Raw genomic sequence first — 13,951 nt, 5'->3', positions numbered from 1 at the left:
AATTTGAGTGGGTTGCACCTATACCCTTTATAATTTAGAAGAATGAGGGGTGATCTTATTGAAACATACAAGACCCTGAGGGGACTTGATAGAGTGGATAATGGGCGGATGTTTCCTCTTATGGGAGAGACAAGAATTAGGGCACACAGTTTAAAAATGAGGTGTCCCTGCAAGACAGGGATGAGAAAACTTTTTTTCTTTCAGAGAATTATTAGTGAAGGCTAGGTTACTAATATATTCAAGGATGAGTTAAATAGATTTTTGATAGACGAGAGAGAGAAGGGTAGGCAAGAAGGTCAAATCGAGACCACAGTCAAATCAGCCATGATTTTATTAAATGGCAGGGCAGGCTCAAAGGACCAAATGGTCTACTCCTGGTCCCAAATATGTTCCTATGTACCCTTGGAATTGTATCACAGAATGCTACTGAACTTCAGGGGAGAGTGGAGAAACATTAACTTTTCTTTGCACGTAACTGCACAGTCCAAAGATATGCAGGCTAGGTTGATTGGCCATGTTAAATTGACCCAGTTTCAGGGGAATTAGCAGCATAAATGTCTGGGGTTACAGGAATAGGGCCTGGGTGGGGTTGTGTCGATACAGACTCGATGGGCCAAATGGTCTCCTTCTGTACTGTAGGGTTTCTATGATGAATTATTACCGTTTGGACACCAACATCTGACATTAGAACTTATATAGTCATCCTACAAAAAGATCAGGTACAGGTCACACCCACTGTTCCTCATTCAGTTACGTGGAGTTTGTCATGTTATGGGAACTATTGCATCTTCCAAACAAAGAAAACCAAAACCCAATGGCTATTTTACCTATAAAGCCTAGCACCTGATATTGCAGGATTTAAGAGATTGGGAACAGGTTACATGCAATGGTACATGGCAACTCAAACAAAATAGAGGCTGCATTTTATTTGTGACAGCTCTGGCAGTACCATTTTTGTCTCAGTCAGTAGATTGTTGCTTCAAGTCCCAGTTCTAGGACTTCAGTGCGTGACCTATGTTAACAATTCAATGCAAGAGTGGGGTTGTTCATTGTCAACGGTGCTGTTTCTCAGGTGAGATATTAGTGAGGTCCTGTCTGCATACTTGGCTGGAGATAAAAGATCCCAACGCATTAATGGAAAAGCAGAGAAATCTGTGTCTTGGCCAGCATTTTATTCCAACCAAAAGCAGAGAGAGATTAAATATTCAAGTCACTGATGTTTAAGAGACCTTGCCTTACATAGTTTGGCAACCGTGTTTGAACACAAGAAAACAGAGACTACACTTTCAAAAAGTAATTTGTATGCTACAGAAGAGTCCACTGGAACTTCCCAGGGATGTGTCTTGAACCAGCCAGCTTTCCAAAGTACTGTTTCGTTTACATATTTGTTTCAGATTCCATGACTCTTGCTAGTTTCACAATGACTATCACATTTTAAGTGAATATTGCCAATGTGGAATTGATTTCTAATTGCAGTTGTCAGCACCATTTCATAATTATTACTCTAGTTAATGTGTTATCAATTTTCACTGGCCAGAAACTACTACGTATGGTCATGGTTAAAAGAGCAAATTAACACACTTGAATGCTCAAAAATTTAAAATAACAGAAAATGCTGGAGACATCCCTGAACAGCAGATTTCCATAGGTTCTGACCTGCTGAGTGTTTCTAGCATTTTCTATTTCTATGTTAAGAACTGGATCTTTCTGGAGAGATAGAGAAGGGGAGAGATTTAACCAATGCAGTATTTTTAAACACGGTGCATTTACCTTGAATTTGCCAAGTGCACAGCTTCAGACAATATAAACACTATCATCCCAATCCTGTTTGCTGCCCTCAAGGAGAATATCTTAAAAAGGATGGTCAGTCTTGGTATTTATCATAATGACAGCACTGAAGGAGGCAATTCAGCCCATCCAGTCAATCAGGCTCTCTGTACAGTAATCCAATCAGTCCCATTCTCCAACTCTGTGTAGCCCTGTAAGTTTATTTCCTTTTGAATTATTGATCATCTCTGCTTTCAACACCCCCGTTGATAAATCCCAGATTACTATGTGCTGTGGAAAAGATTTCTCCCTCACATCCTCATGCATCTTTCCCAAAACCTTAAATCCATGGCTCCCTGTCCTCGTACGATCAATTAATGGAAACAGATTTTCTTTGTCTACCTTATTCAAAATCTGTCAATGCCTATTAAATATTTCCCAATGTCCTTCATCCCGGGCAAGAGCCATTCTGATAAATCTATTCTTCATCCTCTCAAGGACCCTCACATCCTTTATGAAGTGTGGGAATCAGAACTGGATGCAATAATCTAGTTGTGACCTAATCAGAGCTTTATAAAAAGTTCCAGCTCAACTTGCTTTTGTACTCAATCTATGAAGCTCACGATCCTATGCGCTTTGAAAGAAAGAACAGTACAACACAGGAACAGGCCCTTCGGCCGTCCAAGCCTGCACCGATAATGATGCCTGCCTAAATTAAAACCTTATGCACTTGGAATCCCTCTAAAAAAAACTTGCCTTGCACATCTCCTCTAAACTTTTCCCCATGTACTTGACTTTTCTACCCTAGGAAAGAGCATCTGACTATCCACTCTGTCCATGCCACTCAATCTTGTAGACCCCTCAGGTCACCCCTCAACCTCCATCATTCCAGTGAGAACAAACTGAGTTTATCCAATCTCGCCTCAAGGCTAATAAATACCCTCCAGACCAGGCAACATCCTAGTAAACCTCTTCTGTACCCTCTCCAAAGCATCCACATCCTTCTGGTAGTGTGGCGACCAGAATTGTACACAATATTCTAAATGAGGCCTAACTAAGGTTCTGTACAGCTGCAGCATTACCCGCCAATTTTTATACTCAATGCCCCAACCAATGAAGGAAAGCATGCCGTATGCTTTCTTGGCTACCTTATCCACCTGCATTGCCACTTTGTGATCAGTGGACATGTACGCCCAGATCTCTCTACCTGTCAATACTCGTAAGGGTTCTACCATTTACTGTATAATTCTTACATGCATTGAACCTTCCAAAATACATTATCTCACTTGTCCGGAATAAACATTTGCCATTTCTCCAAATGGTCTATATCTTGCTGTATCATCCGACAATCCTCTTCATTATCCACAACTCCACCAATTTTTGCGTCGTCTGCAAACTTAAATCAGACCAGCTACATTTTCCTCCAAATCATTTAAATATACTTCGAACAAAGATCCCAGAACTGATCCCTGTGGAACACCGCTAATCACAGCCTTCCATACAGAAAAGCACCCATCTCCTGCTACCCTCTGTCTTCTATGTCCAAACCAGTTCTGTACTCATCTTTCTCCTCTGATCCTGTGCGATTTCACCTTTCATACCAGTCTACCATGCGGTACCTTGTCAAAGGCTTTACTGAAATCCATGTACATAACATCCACCGCCTTTCCCTCATCTATCATCTTCGTCACTTCCTCGAAAAACTCGATCATGTTAGTGAGGCACGACCTCCCCTACACAAAACCATGCTATCACTAATAAGTCCATTTGTTTCCAATGAGTAAATTCTGTCCCTAAGAATCTTTTCCAATAATTTTCTGACTACTGACACAAGGCTCACCAGCCTATAATTTCCTGGATTATCCCTGCTGTCCTTCTTAAATAAACGAACATCAGCTATCTTCCAGTCCTCTGGAACTTCACTGTAGCCAATGAGGATACAAAGATTTCCCTCAAGGCCCCAGCAATTTCCACCCTTCCCACCCTCAGTATTCTGGGGTAGGTCCCATCAGGCCCTGGGGACTTATCTACTTTAATGCTTTTTAAGATGCCCAATACCATCACCTTTTTGATATCGATATGACCCAGAATATCTACACACCCTACCCTAGGCTCCTCATCCATCAAGTCCCTTCCTTTGGTGAATACTGAGGCAAAGTATTCATTTAGTATCATGTCCATTTCCTCTGGTTGCATGCATAGATTCCCTCCACTATCCTCGAGTGGACCAACCCTTTCCCTGGCTACCCTCTTGCTCTTTACATATGTATAAAATGCCTTAAGATTTTCCTTAATCCTGTTTGCCAAGAACTTTTCATGACCCCTTTTAGCCTTCCTAACTCCTTCCTACATTCTTTATATTCTTCAAGGGCCTCATCTATCCTAAGGAATGCTTCCTTTTCCCTTTTGAAAAGGCTCGTATTATCCCTCATTTGCTTACAACTCAGTATGGCCTGCCATCTTCAAAGTTCAAGGCACATAAACCTCACGTCCCTGCACACTCTTAAAACCATTAAGTCCATATTTCCTATCCCTTCTATCAAAATGCATCACCTAGCATTTTACTATATAAATCACATCTGCCAATTCTGCCAACTTATGTCCTATTGAAGTTGATCCAATCAGCCTCACTATTTGCCACACCTCCCAAATTTGGTATTATCAGCAAATTTTGAAATTTTACTCAATAATTTAATATCCTAGTCATATACATATATCAACAAAAAAAAAATGGTCCCTGCAACGCCACTTGGAGAACAACACTATCGACCATCTTCCAGTCTGAAAAAAAGCAACCATTTACAGGCAATCCTCAGACTTCAAACACATTTGGTTCCTGAAAACCACATTAAGTTAAAACATCATAAGTCAGAACCAATTTTCCCATAGGAAAGGAGGATTGATTCCTGAACCGAGGCTGGAAATCACTCATGTGGTGCCTGGCAATATTAAATGCTCTCAACTCTTGCCCTGTCAAGTCATTGAGACAACTATTGATACCTGCGCACCTTAGCACAAGTTCCTCAGTTAATGTGGGGGATATACTGTCAGTTACCTGTAACTTCTACAAGTCTGAACACATTAAGTATATAAATGCATTAAAATCACAATTGTTGCACCAAAATTTTCCAAATTAATAAAGACAGTTCAATCTGTCCAGTCATACAGATAGGCAGTACAGAATGCCAATGTATAAATGTGCAGGCGTGGTGTCAAAGTCAAAACATGTAACGTCGAAATGGGATATCGATTTACAAACGCTAATAGTAACTTGAATGTCGCAAAGTTGAGGACTGCCTATACCACAATTCACTCTTTTGTCCTTAAGCTAAGTTTTATCCAAATTGACAATGACCCACATTTTCCACAAGTCTCAAATTTGTTAACCAGCCTTTTCACATGGTAATGGGGTCAAACACCTTTGTTACTTCAAAAACATTCAAATAGATAAACCAACAAAATCTGCCTTTTACAAGTCTGTACTGGCTTTCAATTTACTCAAGCCATGGTAACTGGGGGAATTTAAAATCAATTCAAAATCGAGAATAAAAATGTAGTCATCAATAATAATCAAACTGCCGGATTGTCAAAAATACCATCTGGTTCACGAATCTTCCATAAAAACCATCTGGCCCACGAATCTTCTATAGGATTGCCATCCTTACCTGGTCTGGCCTATATATGGTTCCAGACCCACAGAGGTTGACTATTAACTGCCCTTCAAAATGGCCTAGCAAGCGATTCTATTCAAGGGCAATAAATGCTGGTCTTCCCAGCAATGCTCACATCCCAAGAATAATGTGTTTTTTTAAAAAGGAGAGGCAAGGTAAATCTAATAGGGACCAAGACGGTGATTTCGGCTTGGAGACACGGCAAGGCTTTGAATGCTTAGAGTATTTTTGTATTAGTGTTGACCAAGAAGATGTTGATAAAATATTGGTAATAGAGATAGCAGAGTTAACAGAAGGTATGAAAAATGATAGATGCATTGGAAAAGCAGGCTATGCTTTGAGTGGATAAATCACGGGATAAATCACGGGTAGATAGTTTTCTGATCGATAAGGGAATTAGGGGATATGGGGAGCAGGCGGGTAAGTGGAACTGATTCGCTTCAGATCAGCCATGATCTTGTTGAATGGCGGGACAGGCTCGAAGGGCCAGATGGCGTACTCCTGCTCCTATTTCTTATGTTCTTATGTTATCAACGCCAGTTGATGGCTTACATGCCAGGTTGCTAAGGGAAGTGAGGGTGGAGACAGCATAAGACTTTGCCATAGACTTCCAATCTTCCGAGATGTGGGCTAGGTTCCAAAGGATTGGAGTGACAAATGCAACACCCTTATTCAAGGAAGTGTGATGTGGAGATGCTAGCGTTGGACTCAATAAGAAGTGTCTCAACACCAGGTTAAAGTCCAACAGGTTTATTTGGTATCATGAGCTTTCGGAGCGCTGCTCCTTCATCAGGTGAGTCAACTGATGAAGGACCAGCACTCCGAAAGCACGTGATACCAAATAAACCTGTTGGACTTTAACCTGGTGTTGAGACACTTCTTACTGTGCTCAAGGAAGAGTGCAAGGTATTCCAAGTAACTACAGGCCAGTCAGTTTATCAGTGGTCGGTAAAGTTTTAGAAACGTTAATCAAAGAAAAATAGTCAACATACATAGTTCCTCAATGGGACCCACCTCACCAATACCCCTGGAGTACCAAAGCAAACATGTGAATACAACTCTGAACACAAATGAGTCATTAAGGCCACTACTCAAGCACAAAAGCCCAAAATCATGGAATGTACATTATGCTGGCAAACCAATTATACAACTTCACCCAAAGAAAGACTGTATTTATAAACACTGAATCTGTTACTAACACTTGTCAGACTCTCACACAGAAATAGAATACCTAATTTAGGGGAATTCAACAATATTTCTTGCACTTCCAACTCATGAAGAGCTGGAGGATGAAACAATGAGAAAAGCCTATGACAACTCTTTTTACACCTAAAATGGTATACATTGAAACAACAGCATGGGCCATAGCACCACAAATACATTGTTTATTCACTAGAAATGACACAAGGCAACACTACAATTTACTTTAAAAATTATACAATGAAAGTGTTTATAGGACCTCCACAAGCTTAAATCAACCAATGGTTACACCACTATACAAATAAAATAATCTCAGGAATTCTTATGCCCTAATGTCCATTATCAAAATATTTTTTCAAATTATTTCAATATTGTTGAAACAGCACCTTAAATCAAATATTATACATTTGAAGGAATAAGAGAAAACATATGCAAAAAGCTATATGGTTCCTTTTCAGTTCATTAAAATGGTCACAAATCAAATTAATGATTCATCTGCCATACAGAGTGGCAATAATTTGAAAGTTGTCCCTTTTGTCCAATGTTCCCCCCTCTTCAATACGTAATTGACATTGTACTTCCACTGATACCTTGCACTTTGTTCCCCAGTGGATTTCTTTGAGATGACAGAACTATTCCAAGAGGCAAGGTCAAGTAAAGAAGGCCTAAATTTCCTAGAATGGGCAAACTATTGGAAAGGTTTTGAGGATTGGTTAACAGACAGAAAAAAAAGTAGGAATAAACAGGCTAATAGGGTACCTACCACATGATCATAGCTTGGAACCTCAGCTATTTAAAATCTATATTAATGACTTAGATGAGAGGCCTAAGTGCAATGTTTCCAAGTTAGCTGGTGATACAAAGTTAGTAGGAAGCAAGGAGGACACAAGAAAAAAGGCTGCAAAGGAATTTGGACAAGTTGAGTGGGCAAGAACACGCAGATGAAATATAATATGAAAAAAAAGTTATCTAGCTTGGAAGGGGAAATAGAAAAGACTATGTTTTAAATAGAGACTGGGAAATGTTGGTATTCAGAGGGACCTGGATGTCATTATATACAAATCACAAAGTTACATGCAAGTACTGCAAGCAATTAAGAAAGCGGATGGCATATTAGTTAGCCTATATCACAAAGGGATTGGAGCACAAGAGTGAAGTGGATTTACTGCAATTGGATAGGGCCTTGTTCAGGCCACACCTGGTGTGCTGTGTTCAGTTTAAGGCTCCTTTCCCAAAAGTAATTGCTTTGGAGGGAACACACGATGGTTCACGAGACTGATAACTGGGATGATGGACGGTCCCAAGAGGGGAGATCAAGTAGAGAAGGCCTATGTTTCCTAGAATTGACAAGAATGGGGTGATCGCATTGAAACCTACAGATTAATAGTCAAGTGGTGCTCTTCGATGACATCAGTGAGGAATGAGCACAGGCCACTTCTGCCCCTGAGGAATCAGTGAGAGTCTGAATAGCACCACTTTCCCCCATGTGGAGAATGTAGAATTGGCTTCACAGGCTCACAATAAGAGATCGGCCACTTACAACTGAGATGAATGGGAGATTGTTTCACGCAAAGCTTTGGAGTTTTCTATCCCTGAGAACAGCAGAACTCACTGGTTGAACATATTCAAGACAGAGATCAATAGATTTTTGAATACTCAAAGAATAAGGGATAAGGGGCTGGCGAGGGAAGGTACAGCCAAGGTAAATGATCATCCTTGATATTACTGAACGGCTCAGAATCAATAGCAGAGCAGGACTGAATGGCCTTCCCCATTCCCATTGTTCTGAATAATAGGTACAAATTGTCAACTTACTTCAATATTCAACATTAAGGAAGAGTTGAGGGTAAGTTTGAAGATTTGCTTCTAATACTAAAAATTGGAAATTAAAAATTTCCATGCAAAGGTTTATTCTAATATGGAATCCATGTCATTCAAACACAATCAAAGTATAAACAGTTGAAAAACGTTAAAAAACACGGGGGAAATTGAATTTCAATCGCGAGCAGGGTGTGGAGCTGGCAGAATGGGCTAAGTGAACAATGTTGTTGAAATTTCTACGAGATCTTCCTGATTTGTACTGCTCAAGGCCATTGCATATTATAACTTTCAAGAGGCTTGTGCAGAAAGATGGAATCACCAAACTCACCTACTTCTGTAGGATGTAAGCAAGCAAGATCATTAATTGGATTTGGGGCGGCATTAATGGAATTTAAAAATTGCATTGTCCTTGCAAACGATAATAGAAAGTTACAGAAAATATACTAAATTTATTTGCTCTGGTCGCATCCAATAAGATTGCCGTTTCCTCGCTTAATAGAAAATTATGAATAGCATAAATCACAGCACAAAGGCAGTTGATCATCAACTTCAGCACCACTATTTAGGGTGTAAACCATGATGTCACCCATGCCATAAGGCAATCATTTAAACTAAAATAATTTTGCAAAACAGATGCCTGTTTTTGCTAACCATCCAGCAGGCAATTTTTTCCAATGTAACATTCTACAACAGCTTTCATGCACATTCAATTATACTCAAAAATATTTTTCAGTTGTAAAGACCCAACTTAAATTTACAATACCATCGGCATAAAGTGCAGCAAAAGCTACAGCAGAAGCATAATTTTCAAAAATGATCTCAGCTTCCCTATTATTTGAATACATCCAGCGAGTAGTTGAACCAGGATGGCTCCAGTTCAGTTCCAGATCTGTGATAGAAAACTGCTAATTCAGCAAAGTGTCAGTTGGGGCTCTACAATGAAATTAAGAATGAAACTCAGCTACTGTCCGTAGCTGATAGCCATTTAGCTAACATCACTGCTAACATTGCAAATACACATACATTCCTGAAAACCTGAAAAGTACTGCAAATATTTGAATTGCCTTTACAGATGGAGCCAGGGTAAAAAAAAAATTGTCATATACATGCAATTTCTGAGGAAAATTACCAAATAAGTGACAATAAAGTTCTAAAAATCAGGCTGAAACACAATTTTTGTCCAATACACGCAAGAATGACAGATAAATTAAAGGGAATAATCAAAAATATAATGATGGCTTATAAATATGTTCTGTAACTGCAGGTAAGATGTAAATTTCATGATCAAATTTAAAGAGAATTGGTAAATTTGAAGCCCATCTTCAGAGAAATGTATTCCCTCCAGTATTTAATGAAAAAAAAACTGTCTAGGGTTTGAATTATATTTTTTAAATGCAGGGTGAACAAAGTGCTAATTCTTACATTTAGCAACTTCTCTATCCCGCCACCCATTTTTCCTCAAAGAAAAATGACATTTATTCAAAACTTTCAGCAGGAACAAACTATTTTCTCTCAAGTTAAGATTCTTACCTTGTTAACATTCAGTGAAGCTAAAGGTGGTGGAGTTTCTGTCCGATCGTTAATTGTTTTAACATCCGAAACATAAGCTAAATTAATCAGTAGAACATCGTTGTGGTTGGGCTTCCCACTGGATGAGGGACATTCTTTAAGAAAACGGTTAAGGAACACACTTAATGAATGATAAATCCTCTGATTATATGAACTGTATTCCCCTTGCCAGATCTCAATATTGAAAAAAGCCTATAAAAAGAGGCACTAATTGAAATATATAGTTCCATGAGGCAATAGTCAACACTGTAATATGAGATATATATTCTTCAAACCCATTCATTAATCTTTCAACTGCAATTCACACTAGTGCCTCACTACTACTTACAGCTTGGTTACTATACAAAAAAAATCAATACACAACACTTATGATTTGCCAGTGAGACAAGTTAATTTCATATTGCAAACATTTGAGATCAACTTTGTATTCAGGATTCACATGATTTGCTTTCGTAGCACCATCCTTCAAGTATTAATAACCAAATTTATGCAAAGAAATACAACCGTTATGTACAGACACATCATTCATAACAAATCTTAAATGAAAAACAATTTTATAGTATTCAGTGTTTCTGCACAATTTCTTTAAATATTTAGTGTTTTTTTTAGTACATTAGTAATGACACTGGAATATCTCTCAATAAGATGCTAGGTATAGAAATTGATGTCAGGATCCAAAAGTTCATGCATACGAAATTTGTCCCATCGTTGCTGCACTGGTGTGATGAACTATCCAGCTGAAATCCCACTTCTAAATTCTCAGCCCGCACATGTTACAACACTTCATATGTACATATCCAAGTATTTTCTTAAATGCCATTACAACGTTGAGGTTTAAAAGATTATATTTTGCAACTATGTTTAAACAAGGGGGGTCATGTGATCTGTTCTGCAGTCTGTTTGTCAGTAAGCCTGGATGTTTTGATTGTTAAGAGATGAAAGGAGTTTTAGATTGTTTTACTGAGAAGCAGGAGAACCTTTGTAGTCGGAGTTCATAATGTAGACTCTGAGTCTCCCAAAGTTTCAAAGGGTTTGCAGATACTTGGTTATAAACAATTGTGCTGGTTACTTCTAAGTTTAAGAGGGAGCTGGAGTTAAGAATACCTAATCAGCATCTCAACCTGGATGAAAGGTTGTGTTTGAGGTTGCCACTGGAAAGAGGGCAGAGAAAGTTATTTTTCGATCAGGTTGCAGGCTTCCCTACAAGTCAATGCATACCATAGGCCCATAATAATTTCTGTGTGCTTAGCCAAAAGGCTGCTTGGCTTTGTGAGCTATCACAGCAATACTTGGAGGAATATGGTTGTTAGACAGACACAACCTGCAGCCTTCTAAGAATTCCAGGAGATCAGTCATGGCAAGGCCAGGGAGAAAATCATGGTGCATTTAAGAAACTCCCAAAAGTTGAAGAAAGCACCTGGAGATGGTCACTCAATCCTAGTCAGCAGTAATTCTTTCATTCCACACCTCAACTAATAAAGTTTCCCCTGTAAACCACCTTATCTATCTAGACTTGCCACCTTCAACGGTCTGTCGACTTGTATTTCAAGGTCCCTTTGCTTCTGTATACTTCTCAGCATCCTACTATATATTGTTTTCCTTCTCCAAATGCACTGCCTCACACATCTCTGGCATGAATTCTATTTGACACTCTTCTGCCCATTTAACCAGTCATTTACTGCTTCAGGTTGCAGGAAGATTTCTTCCTCACTATCAACCACAAGGCCAACTTTTGTATCATCTGAGAGCTTAATTGAGCATCCTACATTTACATCAAAATCATTCATATATATGAAAAGCATGGGGAGCTGGTACTGCTAACATCACTAAAATGGCATTCTAATCATAGTGCCCTTTGTTTTCTGCCACTTGGCCATTATTGGATCCAATTTGCCATTTTCCTTTCGGATCCCAAAGGCTCTTACTTTTCAGCCAAGTGCTACCTTGTCAAGAATCTTACTAAGTTCCATGTAGGCTACCTCCATTGACCTTGTTACCTCAAAAAGTTTGATCCAATTTGTCAGACAACATTCCCTTAAATCTGTGCTGACTGCTTGTGATTAATCTGTGCCTTTTTAAATGGCGATTAATACCAAGCCTTAGAACTTTTTCCAATTGCCTGCCCATCACCAAGGTTAGACTGATAGACTAAGTAAATACAGGCCAATCTCTTTTTAAACAATAGCACATTAGTCCTTCAATCTTCCAGGCCTAGATCTGCAGCCAGAGTCAATTGGAAAATAGTCAGAACCTCAGCGATTTCCTTCCATGCTTCTCTTATCAATCTGTACATGGTGCTTTACCTACTTTCAAAGAGACTTTATATTTCCTCACTTAATGCTTATTCCAGCCACTATTTCATACTCCTGCTCAAATACAATGACTGCATCGTTCCCTTTTGTGGAAAAAGACTCAAGGTAATCACTAAGAACATGTTCAATTCTTCCACCCCCGAACCCACTTTACCTTTTCATTTCTAATAGGCCCCATCATTTCCTTAGTTATTCACTAGCTCTTCATAAAACATTTCTGGGATTTCCTTGATTTTACTGGTCAATATTTTTTCATGCTTACACTTCGTTTTTCTCATTTCCTTTCTAATTTCACCCCTGCACTTTCCGAATCCTCTAGACTTTTTGAACTATTGAACTCAAGTTGACAAACTGCTCTTTCTGCTTTAAATCACCCTGCATCTCCTTTAATATCTAAGAGGTGGGGTTGGGTCTAGATTTGAGAGTTCCACCCATTTGTTTATGGGAAATATTTGGAATTAAGAATCGACTGATGACCATAAAACCATTGTCAATGTTCAAAAAAAACTCATCTAGTTCAAAAATGTCCTTTAGGGAAGGAAATCTGCTGTCCTTACCTGATTTGGTCCACATGTGACTCCAGAACCACATCAACATGGTTGACTCTCAACTGCCCTCTGAATAAGGGCAATTAGGAATGGGCAATAAATGCTGGCCAGCCAGCAACAACCATGTCCTATGAATGAATTAAAAAAATTCTGAACCCTCTTCCGCCTCCCACTACTCTGATGTTGATTTACCTTTGTATAACTAACTGTTTCAACTCCACTTTTACTAAATCAAATCCCAGCTTAGTAGAACTGGCCATTCTATAATTTACAACTTTTGCTCGATCTATCTTTGCCCTCTTCCCCAACTATGCTAAATCTAACTAATTATGATCACTATCACCAAAATGCTATTACCTTCCACTTGTACAGCTTCATTCCCTAAAATGAAGCCCAGAATTGCCCCTCCACTTGTTGGTTTTGCTGCATACGAGCTAAAAAAAAAAAGCTCCTCACCTGGCTCACTAGAATTTTCAGTCACCCACAGAATATAAAAGTATCCTATTCAACTCTGACAGCACATCTAGACTCGGCCAATCTTATTCCAATGTTCATTGCTGCCAAGAAGTTCTTGGAATCTACTTATTACCTTCCCATGACCAAGGTAAATGATGTGGTGGGACACAGCACATCATATTTTATACTTAACATATGAAATGTAATTTATTGTCCAGGTATTGTAAATATTTAAAATTTAATTTCAGAAATTATAGTACACAGCCATGTGCAAATAGATCTTTCAGCAAAGTTACAATGGCAGAATATGAGTAAGTACGAAAGCCAAGAGAACTCTGAGCCAGTGTCTTTAAACATGAGCATTCAGAACAATGTATTTCTTGGCATTGTATTGCAGGATTCAACTGAACATCAGCATGGCCAAGAGCTGAGCTATAAAAAGCTGCCAGAATTGAAAATCCATTGTATTTGTCTACACACAGGTGGATGTCCAAATTCATGTCCTAGCCAATGTGTAGACAGTAAAAGACCAAAGGCACAAGAGTATTAACACTAGTATAACTCTTACAGGCACACTTTTGTACACAATACAATTAGCTCACTCTGT

The 13,951-nt window shown here is 38.9% G+C and overlaps 1 protein-coding gene across 1 annotated transcript in view; it reads right to left on the bottom strand.

Annotated features, from left to right (window-relative positions):
- The window catches only part of lsm12b (LSM12 homolog b), a 39,966-nt gene that overhangs the window by 18,919 nt on the left and 7,096 nt on the right, over positions 1-13,951 (bottom strand). The window contains exon 2 of the mRNA XM_078223944.1: positions 9,990-10,123. Within this exon, the coding sequence (XP_078080070.1) occupies positions 9,990-10,123 (134 nt within the window). The remainder of the gene's footprint in view (positions 1-9,989; positions 10,124-13,951) is intronic.

Source organism: Mustelus asterias, chromosome 11, assembly GCF_964213995.1.
Source record: "Mustelus asterias chromosome 11, sMusAst1.hap1.1, whole genome shotgun sequence".
In the NCBI taxonomy this organism is placed as follows: domain Eukaryota; kingdom Metazoa; phylum Chordata; class Chondrichthyes; order Carcharhiniformes; family Triakidae; genus Mustelus; species Mustelus asterias.
This window is presented reverse-complemented; position numbering and strand designations above follow the sequence as displayed.